Here is a 21919-nt window from a genome sequence, read left to right on the forward strand (position 1 = left end):
GTTTATATAGTAGCAATGGCTTCATTTATAACCTCGTGATTATTTACAGCTATGGTACAGCATTTTCTGACGAGTTCATCCACCGATGACATTGAAAAACATGAACCATTGATTTTAATTCCAACACATTCTCCATCTGGACAGACGGCTGCAGATAGAAATCCACCGGAGCATATTTCTTCTTCCTTTGTTATTCCCCAGACATTTTTTGAACCTATTTGAGCGACAGTTGTAATTATTGGTAGTTTTTTTGCGATGTCCATAACTTCGGTATTTAGTCTGAGAGTTTTTGTGTATAAAGTTATATATTCTAACCCGGCAGACAACTTTACTTGGAGATTTTTGTCATCGTCCGAGCTTTCTATTTCATCTTTTAGCATAACAGCCACAGATGGTAATCTAGAACATCTTAAAGCTGTAACTATACCGATACTAATTGCGTCAAGAAGTGACCCTCCTCTTTGTAATATCTAAAAATTCCATATTTTTTAGCTATATGAGATACCGTGGTGTGTATTTTTAGGTTCCATACGAACTTATTTGGCATAATACAGAGAATTTTCTTGTCGATAAAGTTCTTTTGGAATTGCAGTGCCTCGATAATGTTCCCAATGCCTTCATCTTCTCTTTGTGCCGATTCATCACTTTCAAAAATATATGCTCCACTAGCTGTTACTTCAACCATTCCTTCATCTAAGGCGGAGTGATCAGGAGATGCGATAGAAAACTAGAAATTTAATTTTAATCAGAGGTTAAACATACATTTACTGTAGTTTGTACGATGTTGTCATTAAGAAATACTTGTGAACTTCCATGTGAGTTGGATGAGATGTTTGGGATTACACTAATCTTCGCTTGTTCGTCCAGTCGTCTTCCGTCTATGCGGTGGTTGAGAGCTATGCCACTTTTTATAAAATCCATGGGTATTTTTTTCTTGTCCACGCAAAATTATAAAATCATGGGTTTTGACCCATTTCAGAGTTAAATCAAACGTTGAAACGGAACGAGTGTTGAACCGCATAATCCTGAGATTCTACGACACACGTGGCAACTACTTTATTTCAGTTAGTTCGTCAAACACTTCTATTTTATTCTTGGTCTTTTAGTTTCCAAGAAACGACAATCCATGATTTTATTGCTCCGTATTTAAAGTGCTCCAATGTGTGAAATTTAGACACTGGCACAGTATCCTTTCATTTTAAACGATACCATGTTATAGAACTTGTGCTATTCCTGGGATTAATCATACTTTAATCCACACATTATATTTATATCCGCAGTATTTAGATCATAATGTCTATAGAAGACTATCAACCAGGTCCATTCGATGAACATAGTTTTGATAATCACTATGGAACAAGCAACAACTATGAAAGGTTCTTCATGACCTTTCTTAGGCCACATTTTAGCGACAGTACGTTTTGTCTACAACACTTTTCCATACACGTTTGTTTATAGGCACTCTAGATGATATAAGTAAGCTTGCTATTTCATACAATGTTATAATTACCAACTAGTATTTTTTCAGACAGATGCAGACTACACATATGGTTACGCTCCCATCGACACCGATGTCGTTGATATGGCCGGTGATCATTCCAATGCTAAAAAAACCGAAACTCCGATAATTAGACTTTACGGTGTGACCAAGAAGCAAGAAAGCATTTTGGTTCATCTCAAGAATTTCATGCCATATTTTTACATTGAAAAACCCAAGAATTTTACTGAAGAGCACATTACCGATCTCATTGCCCTGTTTAGCAAACACTTGTCTGAGCAGCCTCAATTCAAAAGGTCTCTGCGTTTCGTTTTAAACATTACTATAGTGAAATTAACGGTAAGGAAATTGAGTTAAATTAATGATTTGTAGTCGTTAATGCTTTATAAAGATAATGGTGAGACTGATTTTCTCAAGATCACAGTGGCATTGCCACGTATGGTGTCAACTCTCAGAACATTTATTGAATCCGGGGTAGCATTACAGGTATTTGATCCTAACAATGTTAATGCCCGTATTCCTCTACATCGGATTACATATGAGGCTAATTTACCATATGTGTTGAGATTTTTATTGGATAGAGAAGTGGTTGGTGGATCTTGGCTGAAATTGCCCAAGGGATCATATTCTGTATGTTCCGGTATAGAAAAGACTAGTCACTGTAATATTGAAGTTATGGCAGACTATGATAAAATTATTTCAATGCCACTAGAGGGGGAATGGCAATCTATCGGACCTATCAGGATATTGTCCTTTGATATTGAATGTGTAAAGTTTTCAGGGCCAGGTTTCCCTAATGCAAATAATGATCCTGTGATTCAAATATCTTCCGTTTTACATACTCATGGAAATAACGTGGAAAAAACACAGAATTTTGTTTTCACACTTAAGGAATGTGATCCTTTGCATAATGCAAATGTTCTATGTTTTGAGTCTGAGGATCAATTATTATTGGCTTGGAGTGATTTCTTCAGATATGTAGACCCAGATTTTGTAACCGGGTACAACATTATAAATTTCGATATTCCGTATTTGATTACAAGAGCATCTGTTCTCAATTTGGAACGATTTTCACAGTTGCCTAGAATAAAAAAACAGATGACCACTTTCAAGGATGCTATTGTTAGCAACAATATAATGGGAACATATGAAAATAAAGACATTAACATAGAGGGCAGGATCTTATTTGATGTCTATGATTTAGTCCGCCGCGATCACAAGCTAAAATCGTACACTTTAAACTATGTTTCATTTGAATTTTTGAAACAACAAAAAGAAGATGTTCACTATTCTACAATTGCAAAACTACAGCTAGGATCATCTGCTGATCGTAGGAGAATAGCAAGTTATTGTTTAAAGGATGGAATTCTGCCGTTATTACTGATAGAAAAGCTCTTGCTGCTATACAATTATGTAGAAATGGCTAGGGTCACATCAACTCCAATAAAAATGCTTATTAGCAGGGGTCAGCAGATTCGTGTTACTATGCAAATTTATCGTCAATGCAAGATTATGCGTTATGCTGTTCCAGTGCTTAGTACTGGCTCAAGAAATGCATCAAATGAGGCAGGCTACGAAGGAGGTACTGTATTGGATCCACAAAGAGGGTACCATAAGCAACCTATCGCTGTACTTGATTTTCAATCCCTATATCCATCAATTATGATCGCTCATAACCTTTGTTATTCTACACTTATTCCTACGTCTGAAGTTGACAAATATCCTCCAGAACATGTTACTAGAGTTCCAGGCCACGAAGGACTCTGTTTTATAAAGTCGTCTGTTAGAACTGGTGTTCTGCCGATTATTGTTAGCAACTTGATTGAAGCCAGAAAAAGGGCCAAGAAATTAATGGCCAGTTGTACGGATCCTATGTTAAAGAGTGTTTACGATGGACGTCAGCTTGCCCTGAAAATCACCACCAACTCAGTCTACGGTTATACTGGAGCGGCGAGTGGAGGATTTTTGCCATGTGTTGAAGTTGCCACCGCAATTACATCTTTTGGTCGTAGCATGATTTTGAATACAAAACAGTCTATAGAAAGCCATTTTACGGCAGAAAACGGCTACATTGCTAATGCCAAAGTCGTGTATGGTGATACAGATTCTGTCATGATTAATTTTGGTACTGACAAGATAGAAAAGGCAATAGAACTGGGTATTTTACTATTGTAATATTATAACGTATTTTAGGTATAGAAGCAGCGGCTAAGATTACGAGTGAAGCCACAAAACCAATTACTCTAGTTTTCGAAAAGGTATATAGACCTCTGCTTCTTTTGAACAAAAAGAGGTATGCTGGGCTATTTTATAGCAATGCAACAACATATGAAAAGATAGATTGCAAAGGAATTGAGGTTTTTCTATTTTTGATACTTACATACATATATAGACTGTAAGAAGGGATTTTTGTCCTTTAGTCCAGCAGATGATGGAGAGAGTATTGCACCTACTTCTAGTTGATTTAGATTTGGAAGGCGCTATAAAATTTGTAAAGAGCAAGATTAGTGAACTTTTGAGAAACGAAATTGACATTAGTCTTTTGGTTGTTACAAAATCTCTTGGGAAGGTTGAATATGATACCAGACTTCCTCATGTGGAGCTCGCTAAAAAATTAAAACAAAGAGGTATTGCAGTTTTAACTTTTAAAACAATTATTCAGACCCTGGAAAGGCTCCTGGAGTTGGAGATAGAGTGAGTTATATCATAGTAAAGGGGACGAAAGGTAACACATCACTATTAGTCACAATCTGATTAGGGCAACCTCAATTTGACAGAGCTGAAGAACCGCTCTATGTTGCTGAGAACAACTTACCAATTGACACTCAGCATTACTTGGAATCTATAAAGAGCACTCTCATGCGTGTGTTTGAGGTTATCATGTCAAACACCGATTCACTTTTTAGTTTGTTGCATGTATTATAAACACATTATTCAGGCGGAGAACACACGAGAATAATTACCATGAGTTCTTCAATCGATGGTGCACTTTCAAAGTTTGTAAAAAAGGTTGAAAGATGCTTAGGATGTAAAAGTGTTATCAAGGTCCCACCATTCTGTGAAAACTGCAGTCAAAAGAAACGCAAAGAAGTGAGTACAACACAAATCTATATAAAGTGTACAGGTAATTTTAAAGAAACTTGAAGCCCTGAGAACAAAAGAAAATGATTATTTTACACTCTGGACCCACTGTCAAAGGTTTGAATTTGATAGAAAATATAAACGATAATAGGTGCCAAGGAAATCTTCACAACGCTGTAATGTGCGATAATAGGGATTGTCCAATTTTCTATAAAAGAGTTCGTTCTGGAAAGGAGCTTTCGTCGCTAGAAGAGACGTTTAAAGCATTAACAATCGAATATGATTAAATCTTGGACGCAGCCATTGTGCCTGTAACCTTTTCCTTATTCAGTTGTTGATACCTGGATAATATATCCAACCTATGTTTATATGTAGGTATTGACTTGCAGTCCGAAGTGAATACCTTCAATTTCGATCCAGTGCCAGACTTTCCTTCCAGTTGCAGGCGTCTGCCCTTTATTTTTTCACATGTATCTTCTACAACTTGTATTAGTGTCGTCATGCACGTTTTAAATTCCTCTGGTACGTGTTCGTTTCTCACATAAATCCTCAAGAACGTTAGTATTGGTATTGAAAACTCTGGAAAACTTGGGTTCAGTGAAACTATTCCCAAATGATCTACCAAAACTATTTCTATATGCTTATAAAGGGTTTTATATGTTTGTGACATATGGATTTGTTTATTTGATAATTTCAACTTGACCATAATATCATCGGTTTTTTCAAGAACGGAGTTTGTTTCCTTAGCAGCTTTGTCCAGTTTTACTAAATCCTTGGACTTTAGAGATTCTAACAACTGGAAAATGATCGAAGATATGGGAATGAACTTGTCAGTACCGTCAGATAGGATGTTCAAAGCCGTAAGTAGATGCAAGACAAATGGCATGCAGTTGAGATTCTGTAAATTTACTTTGATGGCAGAAGTTATCACCGTTACAAGGGGATAAATCAGAGTCTCCAATTTATCTTTGGATCGTGACACAACACCAACCCAAATGTTTATAGCCTCTATGAATCCCCAAGAGCAAACAGCAATAGTTAGAGAGCGGTTCTTGTCGTCATTCAACGGATCTGGCTGTTTTTTATTTGCGGTAGTCCACTCTCTACGAATATTCATCCCCAAATCCCTAATACTCCTAAATACATGCGTATACAAATTTGGATACGGTACTGCTGAATATAGTTCTGTTATGCAGTTTTGGCTCAGCTTAAATAGACCAAAGTTTTTAAAGGTTAAACCATTATATACTGCCTTTATTTGACTTCTGTAACACCTTTGAAGTAAAAAGTTTATGGCCTCATTGGACACAGCCTTAGCATCAGTAACTGTAAGTTGTATGACGTTGACTAGATAAGATGATTTTGGTTGGAATAGTTGAGTTGTAATCAACTTTGAATCTTTCAAACATGTCAAGTATTGCTGCAAAAATTGCAAACAGTTTATTCTGGCTGCCTTTTGAGGGTGACCAGACAAAAGGGAGCATACAATCTTAACAAACTGATTATTCGTATTTTTAAATACTGCAATCCACTTCATAACATGGGGGGAAGATAGACTGATTAATGTTTCCCTGCAAATATCAAACACCTGGAAAGCAAATCCTAATTGAATGATGGCCGTAGAAAAAAACTTTCGTACTATTTGCGCAACAGAGGCAATAGCATCGGGGCTTTCGGAAAGAGTGTTTTGTTTTAAAAATAGACTCATCATCTCAAGCGTTTTACTCACCAAAAGTGTGTATACATCGGGATTTTTTATCACATACATCTGCTTAGAACTTTCGAGTTTCTCCCTCATTCTATCACTAACACCTTTTAATATCCTACTATTCTCTTTTTTGAGAGACTTAAACTTTGTCTTCTTCTTTTCGTTGTCTGGTGTAATGGCAGCATTAATCTTGATTTCTTCTGATGCGATATGACTAACTGCACAGGCATACGCCGATAGAAGCTTTCTAATTGGATTAGGTTTAAGTGTACTCGCGTTTTCTGCCAACCTAATAACTACGCTTTCAGTTAGAATTCGAAGGTTTGTCTCTTCATCCACATCGGCCTCGGAATCTTGACTTCCCGATTCATCATCCAATGAGTACTCTGAAACATCGGAGTCTGAGTCCAAAAATTCCAATTGAGTTTCTTCAGAATCCGATTGGTCGGTATCTTCGTTGTAGTCTGAGAGGTCATCGTGATCAGAGCCGGATTCACACGGTTGTTCCAACACGTTTATCTCCATTTATGCACAAATTTTTATGTTACAAGGTTAGGATGACTGGAATATGAAAATGCTCGAATAAGGAGACTATGACGATTGTAGTGTATAGAGTGAAAGTTATACCCTATTTAAAGACTTAAAATAGATTTTGTAAGATTCTTTGCGAATGATTCTTCATCCTCTTTTGTTGCGATACAATTGCGCCAATCAGCTGCCGCTTGTCTTGGTGCCAAATGCGTCTCTTGGACAGCCTTGTTTAGGCTTGGTATGGCTTGCACGTCACTATCAGACAAAAGCGATAGAGCAATTTCTCTCCCAAAATTTTGGAGAATTCTTAATCCACTTTTCCTGTTTAGGATCCACAAACTTCTGGAATAGGTCAGTTTGCCATTGAGCTTTCCAACAGCCTGTAAATAGAGATAAGACTGACCTAGTCCCATGATTTTTGATGACAAACAGTTAAAGCTCGGTTCATCACTTGCGTCAAGATCAATTCTATTTGCGTCAGCGAATGAATCAGCTCTATCTACGTAGTCGAAGGATTGCATAGACAACTCCAATGGTACGGGAATAACTTGGATTTGTGTATGCATAGCCACTTTCATACTCATTGGAACGTATCTTTCAAATGCAATTGCACCCATTCCAGATTTTAGTGCGACATCCATTAGACAATCGACAATCTTTTGCATGTCATCTTGCACATCCTTTGGAGCCGATGCCGCCGAAGGGAAGTGATATATTGGTGTTACTAGTGTATGCATACTAGATATGGCCCCTTTTGCAATCGCAACATAACACTATACATTTATATGCTCGTCTATACATTCAACGTACGTGTTTGGAAACATAAGAAATCATGTGTACTTCACATTTTGTATTAGAGAGGCAAAACCAACACGAATCTTGACATGTGGACGCTTCTGTAAGTGTTCTTTTTGATCCTGCGTTTTCTGAAGGAATTGGTCCGTTCCATTTTGATATTTTAAGGACGCAGCCGCCACAATCTAATTTTCCATCTGCTTTTAGCGCAGATATGAGCTCAGATTCATCTTTATAAACAACCCATCTGTTAATATAAGTGGTATATACACATATTACATACGCTTCTGCGGGACTGTCTTGTCTATAACCCAGTTTTAGTCTACATTTGCGAACTTTCCCAAAATGACCCATAACACTTTCTAGTGAAGATTCATCAACCCTTGATGGGATATTACTAATGTGTACAGTGTAACCTATTCATAAGTCTGTTATTTTAGGGAGATAAGATACCATCGCCCGAAGCTGATGACTCAAGTGCGACATTCCCCTCTTTCTCCATTATTTAGGTACATATGCTAAACCCTAAAATGGAGGGAATATTGTATTTAAAACTTTATGGAAAATAACAAACAACAATTTAGATCCCCCATTGATACAATGAAGATTAGTTTATTATGTTCAATACAAATGCAGAGAAGAAATCTGCTACAACGATCTCTTGTCTAGTTATATATTCTTCATTAAACAAGGTTTCCATGTCAATTTTGCTTGGTTGAGGCAATTTCAATCCCATCTATAAACGCGCGTAATTAACATAAAGTCACTTACCTTGATAATTGACATATTGAACAGACCTACCAATGCGGGATAGTGCTGCATTAGTAGCATAGATAGATGACTTGTTCTATACCAAAGGTTTATCCTTTCATCATCCGTTCTCAAATAATCATTCATACGCACAGGTACTGAATAGAAAAACGAATAAACGAGGCATTCCTAATAAAATGTTTAAAATTCATAGAGACAAACCATTATAAGGAGTAGAAACTTGGAGTTTATAAGTCTTTTTGCAGAAGTTTCAGTAATCCTACACAAACAGGCTGCAGCGGTAGCAACTGAAATATTGCAAAGCAAAATATCATACGAGGAACTCTTTTTGGCAAGTGATTGGAAGAAATATTCTAAAGATGGTTCTTCATTATTATTTATAACTTTTAGCATGTGATTAACAAATTTTACATGGTGATATCTTTCAAGTATTGATAGAAATAATTTTTCTAATACTGACAATGTAAACAGGTATTTGCCTTCCAGCTTACTCCCTACATCAACTTCTACAACAATTGGTGAAAATAGTTCTACTGGATAACTTGGTGTGAAATTTGCACTCGTTATCAAGGTTTCTATGACATCTTCCTTATCCACTGGTAGTGTGGTATGATTAATGTCAAATGGTTCTAAAGACTGGAGAAGCCTTTCAAAGTCAACGATTACATCCATGAAAAATCTTTCCAGATGTCTGCAGGCCATAGTTAGAGTTTCATCGCCAAAATTGTCTAGAGCACTTACATAAACATTCCCATTTTTTCCAGTTGCCCTGTTAATAATCCTAAACATGCTCGTCATAAGATTATTGACATTTGATAAATCACAAACTTCAATATAATCAAAAGTTGGTAATAACCAGGCAAAGTCCATCTCTGAGATAAGATCCAACATATTACTTAGAGCTCTAAGGTATGCACTTTGCAAGTGAACAGGCTCTAATGTCATCCAACACCCTATAATCCTCGTACAACAGCTGATGTAATCCGAAGCTCTTTCTCTATTCGAAATATCTATTTGATTAAAAAAGTCGAAAGTTGTCTGAATAACTCTGTGAATGATAGTAAATATAGAGTTAACTGAATTTCCAACAGACTGATCCAGATCACAAATTAGCACAAAAATGGTTTCTAAGACACGAAATGTGCAGGGATAGTCGTATTCAGTGTTGTCTATTCTAAAAAATTCATCCAATGATAAGTGTAACTCGATTTCGGCTCTTTTTATTATTTTTAATATTTCATCTACACAACAGTTATCATTAAAAAGATAAAGACCATGCCTCTCCAAGGACTTTTGAATATATCCAAGCAAACATAGAACATTGTGTCTCTCGGTATTTTTATCCAATAATTTTATAGAGTGGTTAGTCAACATTTTTGAAATTGTTAGGTTTCCAAGATCATTTGAACCTTTTATTGACAATTCAATGAGAAGTTGCAGTATATCAAAATTCTTTGATTCTATACACGATAAAACAAATTCGGCTAATTCATCACGTTTAGTAATCTCGAGTACAATTTTCAAAGTTGATAGATAGATGCCAACAGTTTGCTTGTCTAACTTATTCCCTTCAGTTACGCCAATATCAGTTATTATTGTGTTTCCAACATCTTTTATCAGGGAAAAGAGATCGATTTCGTCGTCGGACGCATAATCATCAAGTTTATCTTTATCTAGATCAATTAGATGTTCTCTAGCTAATGCATCAAGATCACTGAAAAGGTTTTGTATACATAAAGCTTCATCCTTGAATTCGTTTTTGGAGATTAGATCGCAGAGATTACAAGTATGTACATGGTCATTGTTGTGGTTGAAAATAATTCCTGATTCTCTTGATCCATCAAAGCTGATGTTTTCAATTGAAATATCAAACATGTCGTTCAACAAATACTCTAAAGGTTGACGCATTTCATCTAGGGTAACGCAATTCAAAAGTTTGTTTTTCCCCAGGTATGATAAAATTTTCTGCAAACATAACAGAGATTCATACACTAATTTGATCCATACGAAGTCTTTCTGATACATTAGCTTATCAGAAATTATTTTTGTAGATTCATCTAGAATGAAATCAGCTTTGGGCACGATTCTTGACAAAATATTGGCAATATATGGGACAATGTTTGACATATGTTTGGCTGCGTCTTTGTTACATATTAGTTTGTTTGTCAATTCCAGGGAAATCAGAACAAATATAGAGGAAGATCTCAACAAAATATAGACAAACTCTGGGTCTAGAGACATAATCAATCTTCTGCTCATTTCTTCAGAAGCGTAGTGTTCTTCCTGTACACTAAAAATGTGTGTAAACAAAATAAACTTTTGTTTATAATCCAACGAATTGTGCAGCTTGTAAATTAAATGGGAAAGATTGTTGCATAAAGCAACAGTAGAATTTGCCTCCATTTGGTTTAACCAATAAATTTTGAAAGCAATTTACCCACGAGTGATTTTTCCGGATAACTTTCAGCAAGGGAGACACCAGACACGAATCCCCTTTCTTCTTTCCTTTCTGACCTTGGCTCTATGACGGAATTGTCACGATCTATATCATTTTTTTGAATATCTGGTTGAATATCAGATTCTCTGAATCCTAGGTGTGTTAACGGTTCATCAGCTAGTAGATTATTCTCGATTCTGCATTTCATATACTTTGCGGAGATTTTCCTGCACATTAAGGCGTTTCCATTCGAGGCCTTTATACAAGCTAAATAGTCCTTTGCTATATCCTTACATGTACCATCATGGTCTAAGGGAAATGATCCACGATCTGGTGGAGTAGGTTTTACTCCTCTGCCGAAGCTGGATGACATAAAGTAGTTGAAACGTATCCCCGGTTAAGAGAGACTTCTGTGCTCACATTCCAAAATTTTCGAGTGACTTTGTACAATTGGATTCCGAGACACGATTACAAACATCTATAATACCAGTCTTTACACAAACGCTGAATATAAGGTAATGTGGGTTTTTGAGGCCATTTATTTCCTTGGAAATTCCCATTCGTCGTTCCCACCCTATAAACCCTTAATTTCTCGTGGAAACATTCTTTTACGAAAATCACATCCTAATAACAAAATCTTTAGCATCTTATTTGAATTGTTTGTTGTCTTTACTATTAGATGTGTATTGGTTTTTCTTCACTGTAGTCAAATGGTTGTGTTTCGTTTGCTAAAGGCCTTTGCTGTCTATATACCCCTAATTTTTGTCATCTCAACCAATTCAAATTGTGCTGAAGATGCTAATGATGCTCAAGACAATCCAGTGATTAGTTTGATTGATAGATCAAAACGGGCGGCAGCTCATTTTACGGGCTGTAGCATAGACATGTTATTAAAGCATTGCAATAAGGATACTTCTGTGAATTTTGAGTGTTTTAGGTCGTTAGGTGAGTGTTTTGCGAGCAGTGCTAGAGTTGCCCTTCTTGATGATGGAGATTATGAGGAAGAGGAGGAAGAAGAACAACAACAAGACCAAGAAGAACTCTAATTGTATTCAAACAATGTAGTTTAACTTTGAAATGAACACACGGCTGCCTATTCGTTTCGCATCTGTATTTGAAACAGATGATACAGTGACCTTTGTTGAAGGTAACTATCGCATAATTAAATTTGAAAAGAACAGTAATAACTGGACAATTCTACCCTCTGTTGAGAATGATGAATATGGCAGTTTTGTGTGCCGCTGCTATGGAATTCTCGGAATGATATCGTTTTTAGAGGGACCATACCTAATTTTGGTTACTGATATAAAACAGTGCGGAAAACTCTTTCTGGAGCACGAGGTTCACATAGTAGAATCAAAAAGGCTGATTCCACTGTATCATCCTTGCACATTTAAACAAAGCGAAAGACGTTATATCGATTTATTTAATCAGTTTGATATCTCTAATGGCTTCTTTTTTAGCTATAGTTATGATCTGACAAATTCTGTCCAAATAAATAGATATATTTCCCAAGGTGATATAAAACAAAATTTATCGGAATTTGATTCTGCTCTTTTAGACCAAAAATTTTGTTTTAACTATAAACATATTGAAAATTTATTATCGCACTACAGAGATTCCGAACCGCTATGCCTTAAAATTATCCATGGTTATTACGGTGAATCAGTATTAAATTTATCTGGAAGAAGCCTAACTTTGACATTGATATCGAGAAGGTCTCGTTACTATGCGGGCACACGATATAGGAAGAGAGGAATTGTGGCTGATGGACACGTTGCAAACGATGTCGAAACTGAACAAATAATACATGATTGGTTTATGACAGGATCTATTATGTCATTTGTTCAAATAAGAGGTTCAACCCCTACATTCTGGTCCCAAGATACTAGCCAATCTATTTTAATAAAGCCCCCTGTAGTATTTAATCAAAATGATCCTACTTATACATCCATGCGAGAGCATGTCAAGGAACTCTATTCTTTGTATGGGTCTCCTCTGATTTTCCTAAATTTATTATCGGATGCTCAAAATACCGACGAAGGGGAGTTGTCTAAAAGATTTGGTGATGCAATATATGCTATAAACAATGAGCTTCCAGGGTGTATTCAATTGAAATATTTTTCCAAAGATATAAGATTGGCGCTAGAACATGGTATTGCAAAGAAAGTCTTGAAGGAAGTAATTGACACTGTTCTAGAAAACACTGGGTTTTTTCATGTACGTGGGCAAAATGTTATCTCTGTGCAGTTTGGAACTTTACGATCCAGTTGTTTGGATTGTTTGGATAGGACTAGTGCTCTAGCACAGCACTTGGGCTTATTCATCTTTAGAGACCAGCTTTCCAGAATTGGTATCACAACTTCAAATATAGATGCAATACACTATGGAGATACGCATATACCAAATCCTAATTTTCAAGCTGAAAGATTTAATGAAATAAAGGATCCTATTTTAGAACTCGTTAAGGATAATTATGAAAAGATGGGTGATGTGCTGTCAATGCAATACGCAGGCTCTAAAGCATTGCGCAAATATGAAGGTCATGGAAGTGCCGCAAACCTTTCTTCACAGCTTTTTACCAATCTTAAGAGGAGGTATCACAACTATTTTGATGACACGGAGAGACAAACTAAGCTCAATATATTCCTTGGTATTCATAGGGCTGGTATCCATCCTCATCCGTGGGTATACGATAGCGATTTGTTTATACATTTCGAGAAACTCCACTGCAATTTTGAGTGTGTAGATTGGTGGGTCATACCTTTATCATGTTTCTTGAAACGCATACGTTTGATTTCTGGAGACGCAAGGAGACCCTGGGTAGAATTATTCGATGATGATTGTGAATATAAGCCTTGGATGGGCATAATAAATGCCATAGACCTATCAGTGTTTGACAGGTGTATGGATGAAGGACCACTATCGGAAACTCCACAAAAAAAGGTAAATTTTATAGAGAATACCCCTAGACCAAACGAGAGCTACATTAGTATTTGTGATGAGGTGCGACAATGCGGTAAGATGGTGCAAGTAATACGAAAGGGCCTTGATGAACATACGTCTCAAATTCAGGAAAGTATGTCTGATATAACAGATTTTGATTCAGAAGATGAGGGAATTTGCATCATAGAACCGAATTATGATGATTTTTCACAATTTATGAATCCAGAAAACTTACGTAAAGGTGATGTATGTTTGGAAATTGAATCCATAGAGGTCAACAGAAATATATATGAATCTTTCATTCTTTAAATAGTTTGTTTTGTTCAAACAATTTGGCGTACCGTTGTATCTCTGTTAATCCGAAGACTATACGTTCGGAGGTTACAACTCCGTGTCCGAGTAATTTTATAAATCCATTTAATTTTCCTTCAATATCTGCATTCATTTTACTATTAGCAAAATAACAAACCAATCGCATATTCAAGAAAATTTTCTTCACTATCGTTTGCAAGAAATGGGCTGTCTTGGCAGGAAAAGGCGAGTAAACATGCGGCCTTTATGATACAGATTGCCACAAGTTCGTTTGGTGTATAATCAATACACATTTGCGTTTTGTAGCAATCTAGAATCAATATTTCAACCAAATCCTGCAACTTTTTGGCATATTCGTGGTGATCTGAAATTTCCAGAGATACCGCCATTACGAAAAACTTAACATATGCACCAATTAACTGAGTATTTTAAATGTGATACGTAATGAACTTACAGTGTGTGGCATTGGTATTGGACCGATAAAATAATCTAAAGCATGTAATAAATGTGTTTCATGCTCAATTATATGCGACTTCAATCTTGTAATCTCCTGCAACGGTATTAAAACATAGAGAAACTTACATCTCCATTATCTTGTAACATCCACGCAGAAACGGACATTTCCGGAGTCTTCCTGGAACTTTGGCTAACTATTATCTTGTAGAGTGTAGTACTTATATCAAATAACTTTTTGGAAGATTTTGTAGCTCCAATTTCATCTTCCTTATATTTCCATGCCAGCAAGACACACGCTGCACATGTTAAAAACTGCTCATCTCTCTTGAGAAATTTCTTGCGTTTTGAACTTGAAATTGCGATAGAATACTGTTTGGAATTTCTCCATTGTTTACTAGAGTTTTTATAGAGCTGTAAATAGACTAGGGCAGTTAACAGAGTTGAGAAGGATAGATCTAACTTGTGGCAAAAGAGTATAATAGTCTCTGCGGTCTTTAAAGCACATCTTTCTTCATATAGTTCCCCTGCAACAGGAACTTGTAGTAATTCTGAGGCAAACTTGAGTTTATTCATGATGTTATCCTTTACTTCATCCCTGAGAGAAGATTTTTTGATAGAATCATTACTTTCCACCCTAACATTTTCATTTTTTGTTTCCACAACCTCTTCTTTTACCTCGGCGTCACTAGCGCGCTCAACCTTTACTATCTTATCATCATCAGGTCCAATCTTAATAGTGCCTCGGCCAAGTTTAAGTTTTTTCTTTGGCTTGACGACCTTATCATGGTCAACTAGTTTTTTCTTAAAGGGCATATTATATAAATACTAACAAGAGCCTAAAGGGTTCTTATTGCTTGATATTGGGTATAGATACAAGTAAACTAGTTAAAGGTAACCAACAGTACGTTGATATGCCTAAAATTGACCTAAAGCAACAAGAAAAAGTATGCCAACAACAGCAAAAATGTTGACCTTGCCAAAGGAAGATGTTATGGTCATAGTTTCACTTTTGCCGTCAGCCTTGGTACATACGCACTTTGCAGTGAACTCACGCTGAGCTTTACCGGTCAATACTTGAAATGTACGAATGCCTCCATACTCACTCGTCTTGTCGGTACATGTTGCCTGTGTAAAAAGGGTCTTAATATCCACATCGGAATCGTCAACTTTTACGACCTCAGGGCATGTTGCGGGCTCGGAAACACCATCACATGAATACAAAAAGGTGTTTACATCATCGTTGGTTTTTACCATGCACATTTCATCATCGGTTTTTTTAATAGAACTAAAAGGAGATACGCCCATATCTGTTCTAGCGGAAAAATTGCATCCGGAGTCTACAAGTTTGTCTTGTTCACTACCTTGTGTTGGACCTGGTTGTTTTTGTCCTGCTGGTGGACTATCCTTGTTTGCCATAACACCAGTCATGCACAAACTTTTAAAGATATAACCAATAAGAAAGGATACCAAAACTTTCATCGACTTCATCTTATATAGTTCGCAATAAATCCACCAATTACTAAAACTGATAAGAGTAAATGCGTAATGTGCTATGGTTTTTCCTCCATAAAAAATCAAAGGTCAACCTAATTATGTTGTCAGCTTTAAGGACTCACTAGTGAGCATGTGTCATAATGAACCTGCTGTCTCATTTTATATTTAACATTAATTGCATGTAAATGTCAATTCTTACTGTGTGCGATAGATAGTTCATTCCTAAATCAGAATAAACGGGTTTATCTCGCTAGTATGGAAGTTAGTGTTAACTCTTGGTAAAATTGTTGGAACCAAAAGTAATCTTTGCCGCATCAAGGCTTTCATTATAGAGTTCTTCCAATTGGGCAAGATAATGAGAACTAGCTTTTTTTGCAATAGTTTTGATAATTTGTAAGGATTCATCTTCATAGCACCCGGAACCGCTATCTATTGTTAGCAATGCCACTTCACCTGCGTACAAGTATTACTAACAGAAACGTGTAATCAAACCTGAATTTGGTTCACAGAAAAGTGTCAGAGATGTGGAACAGTAGCCATCTACCTCGGCATCGGTTGGATCCAATATTACACATTCCTGCTCATCTTCGTTTTTGACTATACCAAACGAAACGGCAAAGTATAACTCTCTAATTTCAATCCCAGAGATTAGTAAACAAATTGTCAGAGCGTTTAAGCAAACAGATAGCAGACCACCAGAATCCTCCAAGATTTGGATACGAAACGAAAGCGTTATCCTTCCCAACGTCTCACTATTTACGATTTTTTCCATCATCTTTATCAGTGTGGCTTCAATTGCTCTTGTAGACGATTTTACAGTTCCTGTTATATCATTATTTTGATATGGAAGCCACAACCTGTCGCTGGTCTAATATAAACCTCCAAACATGGCTTATGGAAGCTTCCAACTATGTTTCTGTTTTTAGCTTCATGTGTAAATAGCAAAGTGGAAATAACAGAGGTTCTACCGCCAATGGCGGTGAAGGTACCGTCAGAATTCTTGACGTTTCCCACGGAAATTCTACATGATGGACCAGATTTTAGAGGATTCAAATGAATAGCTTGAGGGCGAAGAGAATAGTTCAGTCGATCATCGATCCTACTGAATTTTCGCATACTTAAAACAAAGTGAATGGGGAATAACGCAAACATGTATCTAGTCTATATCAATTGACTCTACAACAATGTGTTTGGATACATCCAATATATTTTGTTTGAGGATTTGTGTAGTTCCTGGAGCAAAGGTAAAGTTAGAGGAGGAATATGTTCTTCCACAAACTTTAGCAGCTGTGCGAATGTGTTCCGCTCCATCCTTTGTTATAACACAAACGTCTACATTTCCACCAGAACCTAAATCATTGGTAATACCGGCGCTTATAGCTTTCACCGCGAGTTTAGTGGCATCCTCTATAGACATGCCATCAAAGTAACCTACACATAGACATTATTGCAAAGGAAAACAAACCCTCCTCCAGGACACTCATTGCGTTTAGAGACCCAGAACCCATGGTACAAAACGGAAGTGAGTCAGATGAACCATGAGGTGAAACGCTAAACAGATGTGGTCCAGATGTATCATGTCCACCAATAATAAGAGCGCATTGTTTGTATCCTTGATACTTGTACAATTCATGAACCAGCATGGATACACACATTTGTACCATTGGCTTCTTTTTTGTATTTAGTCTGTGGAGCTCTATATTGTTTGCCAGCCACAATGTTGTATGCTCTAGATCAGCAGCAACACCGGCACCTGCACAGTATATTGCATCAGAAATCTTGTGAAGCTTAGAGCAATTCTTGTCTGCTACAATGTGTCCTTGGGTAGCACGAGTATCGGAGGCCAAAACGACGCCATCTTTCACCAATACTCCACAAATTGTAGTACCAGTCTTTTTGACATTAAACCCTAAGTATTTATCCGTAAAAGATAGAGAATATGTGGCACAAACCGCTAATCTTGTCCTTTATTCTGGAGTTTCTCGAATAGTTTGAAAAATCCCAGCCTCCCTGCTGGGACATATAGGTCTTTACGTACTCATAATTCATATTTTAAAACCACTAATCGAACACATCAATTACCTGTGTACTGGTGGGAAATTGTGATTGAGGGTGTAGCGTACTTGGGATGGATGGGGAATTCAAAGACTAAACGGTAACTTCAGGTAGTAAATGTAGCATAAAATGCTCAAACTTGAGAAGGAAAAATGTTCAGTGGATAGCATAAAGTTGGCTGCAAGCATTTTCTGCCGCTGCGGAGTACCATTTTCACGTAGATTCAGAAACGTAAGTCCATTTCTCTTCCATTATATCCCCTTTTAGGTACCGTGCTACCATGTCAATTGTAGCTCATGTAATGAAAAGAGCCGTGCGGGGGACAATTGTACAACGTAAGCCTACCGTTAGTGTCTAATTTATGGCATATTCAGCTGCAAGGCAAAGATCGAAAAGGTAGAGGAACTTCATCCTAATGAAGAATTGCTAGTATGTACCGTTCCTAAATGTAGTAAAGGATTTGTAAACTTCCCGAGTCTAAGAGTACACCTTAAGCTCGCTCACGCTATCTCGGCAAATTCTGTGGAGGATTTTTACGGGGAATTTGGAGACTTGGACATTAAAATTGCAGAGACAAAAGTAATACAGTATACACCGCCTAGTGGTATTGATATTAAATCGGAAGGAAATGACAAACACGAGGCGGATCACCTTGTTGGTGTAGGTGACGATAACAACGGCATTGCAAGTTCGCAAAGAGAAAACAACGATTCAGATTGCTCAGAAGATATAGATATTTTAATTTAGCCCTGGGAATGTTGTTATTTGAGGTAAAGCATCGCCCACAGATCGCGCTTTTAACTTGCCCAACTAATATTTTATGTTTATTATCGTTTATGTTATCCACATGTGTATATAGTTCAGAAATCTTTCTAGTGAATTGAGATGTATACGCGGTTCTTCTGCTATGATTCCGCTGGTGTATATTTAGCAGGGTTGTGTTGATAGCCCTTAATTACCTCATATATAGTTTAGTCTATAACATATGGCTTTTAATGGGAAATCGAGTGGGTTTATATCTAGTAGAGATCTCGAGAGAGGAAATGATGGACTAGAGAACACAAGCAAACGCGCAAGATTTGGCCTAGCGTCGGGGTTAGACAAGGAAAAATCCACGCAGTTCCAACATGAGCCAAAGGCAGATATTATGAGCCATTGGCTCTTCGCTGATGATCCCCTAGATGCGAATCTAAATCAAAAATCTGCCTTAGTTTTATCAAATACAAGATGCTCCAGTTTTTCTACACCTGCAAAACCATCATACACATCGGGATTCCAATCAGCTTCAGGGAGACAGTATAACACATTTAGTTCTGGACAGATTAGCGATGTAAGAAAGTTTCTAGGGCTAGATGATAATGATGCTTCATACGAATTTACAAAGGATACAGCGTTCAAATCTAGCTTTACCAGAGCAGGGAGTTTTAATAAAGAATTTGACTTAAAATCCGAGAGTCTTATTCCATCTGGGAATAGTATTGATAGAAATGAAAGATATAAGCTTCTAGATCGCTCAAAGACAACTACAGACAAAGTGATTGATTCTGTCGACCTTTATGAAATCAGCAAAATAAAAAGCTGCTTAGACCTTTGGAATTACAACTGCATATATACAAACTATTACAAATCTGATTTATCTATTGAGATAATCTCAACTTTGTGGAAAGAGAATGGAGACCCATTTACAGTTCACTATGATAATGCAGAAAATTTTAAATTTATACACGTTCACTGTAATAATGTAACAATCGGTGGATTTGAAGAAGTTAATCGGTGTTTTCAAAAGATTTTGGCGACAAAACCAATAAAAGAGTATGTTATTTTTAACACATTCATATTTTTCAGTTCTGAGAAACGCACATTTGATAGGAATTGGGTACTGAAAAAATATAAATTGTATACAGTGGTTTCTTGTAGAAACTACAGGAAAAAAATTTCTAAATTGCTAAAAGAGGGAAATAGTTTAAAGAGCCTAGTAGAAGAGATATCTCTACCTAATCCTATCAACCTACTAAAGATACTCTTTAGATTATTAAAATTTGAATATTCTGGTCAAAGGTCAATTTTATTAAAAATTCTACAAGGTATAGCCTTATTTGCCTAATTAACTTTAATAGGTGATGCTTCATCCGATTTACCAGTTGTTGTAAGAGTAGAAAGTGTTTATAGTGAAAAGGTCTACTTGAGCGATGGATACAATTGTTTCAAGGCCGTACCTAGTGATAAATACATTAAAGCCTTATTCAATTCCAAGACAATTTGGTCAGGTTCCAAAATTCTCTTACAGGGAATCGTATTTACATCCACAAGCTACGATGATTACACACTTAACTTGTACAATAACTCAATTAGTGGTGCTAAAAACCTTAAAATAGGTCTTCAACCGAAACATTGTAATTCTAATATCAGAGGTAACGTTGCGAACTAGAATATACACATTTCTCAGACCTAAAGTATGATGCTGGAAAGGTCATGAGAGTTGATGTTACCGTATTAAAAAGACTCCCATTGGTCTACAAAGCTTATTTAAATTGCAAGGAAACAGAGGGAACAAAGTGTTTGACACTGACTGAAGATGAGTATCAATCTTTAATAGATGATCCGGAATCTGCCGTGCTGAGTATGTTTATTATATATTTCAAGTTTCCTCTAGGCACAATTGATAGCATATCCATCATTTACACAATGGTGATAGTGGACACTTGTGTGATGTTAAATGAATGTAAGGATTTTGAACGTAGGGTGAGAGAATCGTGTGTACGTTTGACATTGAAAAATGTAAGTCAATCTGCTATTTTGCAACATTCATAGGTTGATAATGAGATTATGTCCATATTAAAACCAAAAACACGTTTTGTTGTAACAAACGCATTTGTAAAGAATCAATCAAATACACTTGAATCATTTGAGAATTCTTCACGTGCTGGAAATGGAATACATTTAGTCAGCACAATGTATAGTAGATTTGAAATTATCAAAGGAAAGGAGCACATGAATATCTACCAGCAACCCCTTTGCTCTGGATCATTATCGTACAAGCTCTTTATGAATATGCCACTATTGTCCATCCACGGAGATGATAATATTAAACATCTCACACTTTGCGACATTACAAATTCCGGGAGGAATCACCAAGAGGAGGCAATTTACAACTCACTAAGAAATTTTCCAGAAAAAGAAGATGAAGCTATATACATGGGACAAACATGCGATTTGAATGGAGTAGTAATTCAAGTTGGGGATGTCATTGATGCCAGAGTGAACTACTTTAGATTCTTTTTGCTGACTACAAAACTAAATTTGGTTGCAGTAAAGGTTCTCTCTAAAGATACCACGATATATGACGAGAGCGGGAAGCTCTACAAACTTCCTACATATTTTGAGCGCATTAGATCAAAGCTGAGATTCTCGACGATTAGTGCTGAAGAATGCGAACAGGAGCTGGCAAAGAATACCTCTGGATTGATACAGGAATTCTGTAATCTTCAATATGCGGGATTCGATGCCCATTGCAATATTCACAACTTTCAAGTCAACATAGAAGAGGTTTGATTTATTCCATGGTAAACAAGTGCATCTACAGTTTGTGTTGAAGAGTAGCAACGTTCTGAAAAGTCTTCAAGAACATTTTATAAAGGCTAAACTTGTTCATAGAGGGGGATGTCTACACCTTTCGCTAGCTTCGTACAGAGGACTAAGTAGCAGCTACATGGACGAAATGTGCAAGATGTTTATCGCATTAATAGTGAAGCACATTATTAAGGTCTACGAACTTGTTGGCTCCAATAATTCGTTTGTGGAGAAATGCTATTCCTTTGGATAGGCTGCCTCCCCA

The 21919-nt window shown here is 36.7% G+C and overlaps 14 protein-coding genes across 14 annotated transcripts, besides 2 other annotated features; 5 read left to right on the forward strand and 9 right to left on the reverse strand.

The window, feature by feature from the left end:
• Positions 1-2: 2 nt before the first annotated feature.
• Positions 3-921, reverse strand: BEWA_040760 (exosome complex exonuclease rrp42, putative; the record flags this gene model as incomplete). The annotated part of the gene is made up of 3 exons (XM_004833433.1): positions 3-470; positions 506-727; positions 763-921. The coding sequence occupies 3 exons, from the start codon at positions 919-921 to the stop codon at positions 3-5; spliced, it is 849 nt and encodes a 282-aa protein (XP_004833490.1).
• A 372-nt stretch (positions 922-1293) lies between these two features.
• On the forward strand, positions 1294-4727 carry BEWA_040770 (DNA polymerase delta catalytic subunit, putative; the record flags this gene model as incomplete). Its single annotated transcript, XM_004833434.1, has 9 exons — positions 1294-1414; positions 1518-1837; positions 1871-3656; positions 3692-3855; positions 3891-4125; positions 4161-4223; positions 4257-4403; positions 4437-4588; positions 4623-4727. 9 exons carry the CDS (start codon positions 1294-1296, stop codon positions 4725-4727), a joined length of 3093 nt encoding a protein of 1030 aa, XP_004833491.1.
• Positions 4728-4862: 135 nt separating this feature from the next.
• Positions 4863-6812, reverse strand: BEWA_040780 (conserved hypothetical protein; the record flags this gene model as incomplete). The annotated part of the gene is made up of 1 exon (XM_004833435.1): positions 4863-6812. One exon carries the CDS (start codon positions 6810-6812, stop codon positions 4863-4865), a length of 1950 nt encoding a protein of 649 aa, XP_004833492.1.
• A 107-nt stretch (positions 6813-6919) lies between these two features.
• BEWA_040790 (conserved hypothetical protein) lies at positions 6920-8115 on the reverse strand (the record flags this gene model as incomplete). Its single annotated transcript, XM_004833436.1, has 4 exons — positions 6920-7591; positions 7629-7860; positions 7897-8029; positions 8067-8115. 4 exons carry the CDS (start codon positions 8113-8115, stop codon positions 6920-6922), a joined length of 1086 nt encoding a protein of 361 aa, XP_004833493.1.
• A 105-nt stretch (positions 8116-8220) lies between these two features.
• BEWA_040800 (conserved hypothetical protein) lies at positions 8221-10787 on the reverse strand (the record flags this gene model as incomplete). Its single annotated transcript, XM_004833437.1, has 3 exons — positions 8221-8349; positions 8385-8552; positions 8586-10787. The coding sequence occupies 3 exons, from the start codon at positions 10785-10787 to the stop codon at positions 8221-8223; spliced, it is 2499 nt and encodes an 832-aa protein (XP_004833494.1).
• Positions 9602-9622: a sequence feature (AT_rich).
• A 5-nt stretch (positions 10788-10792) lies between the features above and the next one.
• BEWA_040810 (conserved hypothetical protein) lies at positions 10793-11359 on the reverse strand (the record flags this gene model as incomplete). Its single annotated transcript, XM_004833438.1, has 2 exons — positions 10793-11183; positions 11325-11359. The coding sequence occupies 2 exons, from the start codon at positions 11357-11359 to the stop codon at positions 10793-10795; spliced, it is 426 nt and encodes a 141-aa protein (XP_004833495.1).
• A 172-nt stretch (positions 11360-11531) lies between these two features.
• BEWA_040820 (hypothetical protein) lies at positions 11532-11867 on the forward strand (the record flags this gene model as incomplete). The annotated part of the gene is made up of 1 exon (XM_004833439.1): positions 11532-11867. The coding sequence occupies one exon, from the start codon at positions 11532-11534 to the stop codon at positions 11865-11867; it is 336 nt and encodes a 111-aa protein (XP_004833496.1).
• Positions 11820-11861: a sequence feature (GA-rich).
• Positions 11868-11898: 31 nt separating the features above from the next.
• On the forward strand, positions 11899-14076 carry BEWA_040830 (conserved hypothetical protein; the record flags this gene model as incomplete). The annotated part of the gene is made up of 1 exon (XM_004833440.1): positions 11899-14076. One exon carries the CDS (start codon positions 11899-11901, stop codon positions 14074-14076), a length of 2178 nt encoding a protein of 725 aa, XP_004833497.1.
• A 143-nt stretch (positions 14077-14219) lies between these two features.
• On the reverse strand, positions 14220-15362 carry BEWA_040840 (hypothetical protein; the record flags this gene model as incomplete). The annotated part of the gene is made up of 3 exons (XM_004833441.1): positions 14662-15362; positions 14534-14629; positions 14220-14498 (listed from the first exon to the last, which is right to left on the reverse strand). Exons 1-3 carry the CDS (start codon positions 15346-15348, stop codon positions 14220-14222), a joined length of 1062 nt encoding a protein of 353 aa, XP_004833498.1. The 5' UTR covers positions 15349-15362.
• Positions 15363-15450: 88 nt separating this feature from the next.
• Positions 15451-16023, reverse strand: BEWA_040850 (conserved hypothetical protein; the record flags this gene model as incomplete). Its single annotated transcript, XM_004833442.1, has 1 exon — positions 15451-16023. The coding sequence occupies one exon, from the start codon at positions 16021-16023 to the stop codon at positions 15451-15453; it is 573 nt and encodes a 190-aa protein (XP_004833499.1).
• Positions 16024-16225: 202 nt separating this feature from the next.
• BEWA_040860 (conserved hypothetical protein) lies at positions 16226-17147 on the reverse strand. Its single transcript, XM_004833443.1, has 3 exons — positions 16887-17147; positions 16522-16851; positions 16226-16482 (listed from the first exon to the last, which is right to left on the reverse strand). Exons 1-3 carry the CDS (start codon positions 17143-17145, stop codon positions 16298-16300), a joined length of 774 nt encoding a protein of 257 aa, XP_004833500.1. The 5' UTR covers positions 17146-17147; the 3' UTR covers positions 16226-16297.
• Positions 17148-17185: 38 nt separating this feature from the next.
• On the reverse strand, positions 17186-18137 carry BEWA_040870 (proteasome subunit beta 7, putative; the record flags this gene model as incomplete). The annotated part of the gene is made up of 3 exons (XM_004833444.1): positions 17982-18137; positions 17495-17938; positions 17186-17460 (listed from the first exon to the last, which is right to left on the reverse strand). The coding sequence occupies exons 1-3, from the start codon at positions 18076-18078 to the stop codon at positions 17186-17188; spliced, it is 816 nt and encodes a 271-aa protein (XP_004833501.1). The 5' UTR covers positions 18079-18137.
• A 76-nt stretch (positions 18138-18213) lies between these two features.
• On the forward strand, positions 18214-18831 carry BEWA_040880 (conserved hypothetical protein; the record flags this gene model as incomplete). The annotated part of the gene is made up of 3 exons (XM_004833445.1): positions 18214-18315; positions 18352-18419; positions 18459-18831. 3 exons carry the CDS (start codon positions 18214-18216, stop codon positions 18829-18831), a joined length of 543 nt encoding a protein of 180 aa, XP_004833502.1.
• A 238-nt stretch (positions 18832-19069) lies between these two features.
• BEWA_040890 (conserved hypothetical protein) lies at positions 19070-21907 on the forward strand (the record flags this gene model as incomplete). Its single annotated transcript, XM_004833446.1, has 7 exons — positions 19070-19896; positions 19930-20168; positions 20202-20495; positions 20531-20704; positions 20738-20862; positions 20896-21630; positions 21668-21907. 7 exons carry the CDS (start codon positions 19070-19072, stop codon positions 21905-21907), a joined length of 2634 nt encoding a protein of 877 aa, XP_004833503.1.
• Between the last annotated feature and the right edge of the window lie 12 nt (positions 21908-21919).

This window comes from Theileria equi, assembly GCF_000342415.1.
Source record: "Theileria equi strain WA chromosome 2 map unlocalized gcontig_1105316255037, whole genome shotgun sequence".
Taxonomy (NCBI): Eukaryota; Apicomplexa; class Aconoidasida; order Piroplasmida; family Theileriidae; genus Theileria; species Theileria equi.

Coding starts and splice junctions, on each gene's coding strand:
- BEWA_040860 (XM_004833443.1), bottom strand. CDS start 17,145: ATGCGAAAATTCAGTAGGATCGATGATCGACTGAACTATTCTCTTCGC. Junction 16,852..16,886: donor TTATATTAGACCAGCGACAG/GTTGTGGCTTCC, acceptor ATGATATAACAG/GAACTGTAAAATCGTCTACA. Junction 16,483..16,521: donor TTTCTGTGAACCAAATTCAG/GTTTGATTACAC, acceptor ACTTGTACGCAG/GTGAAGTGGCATTGCTAACA.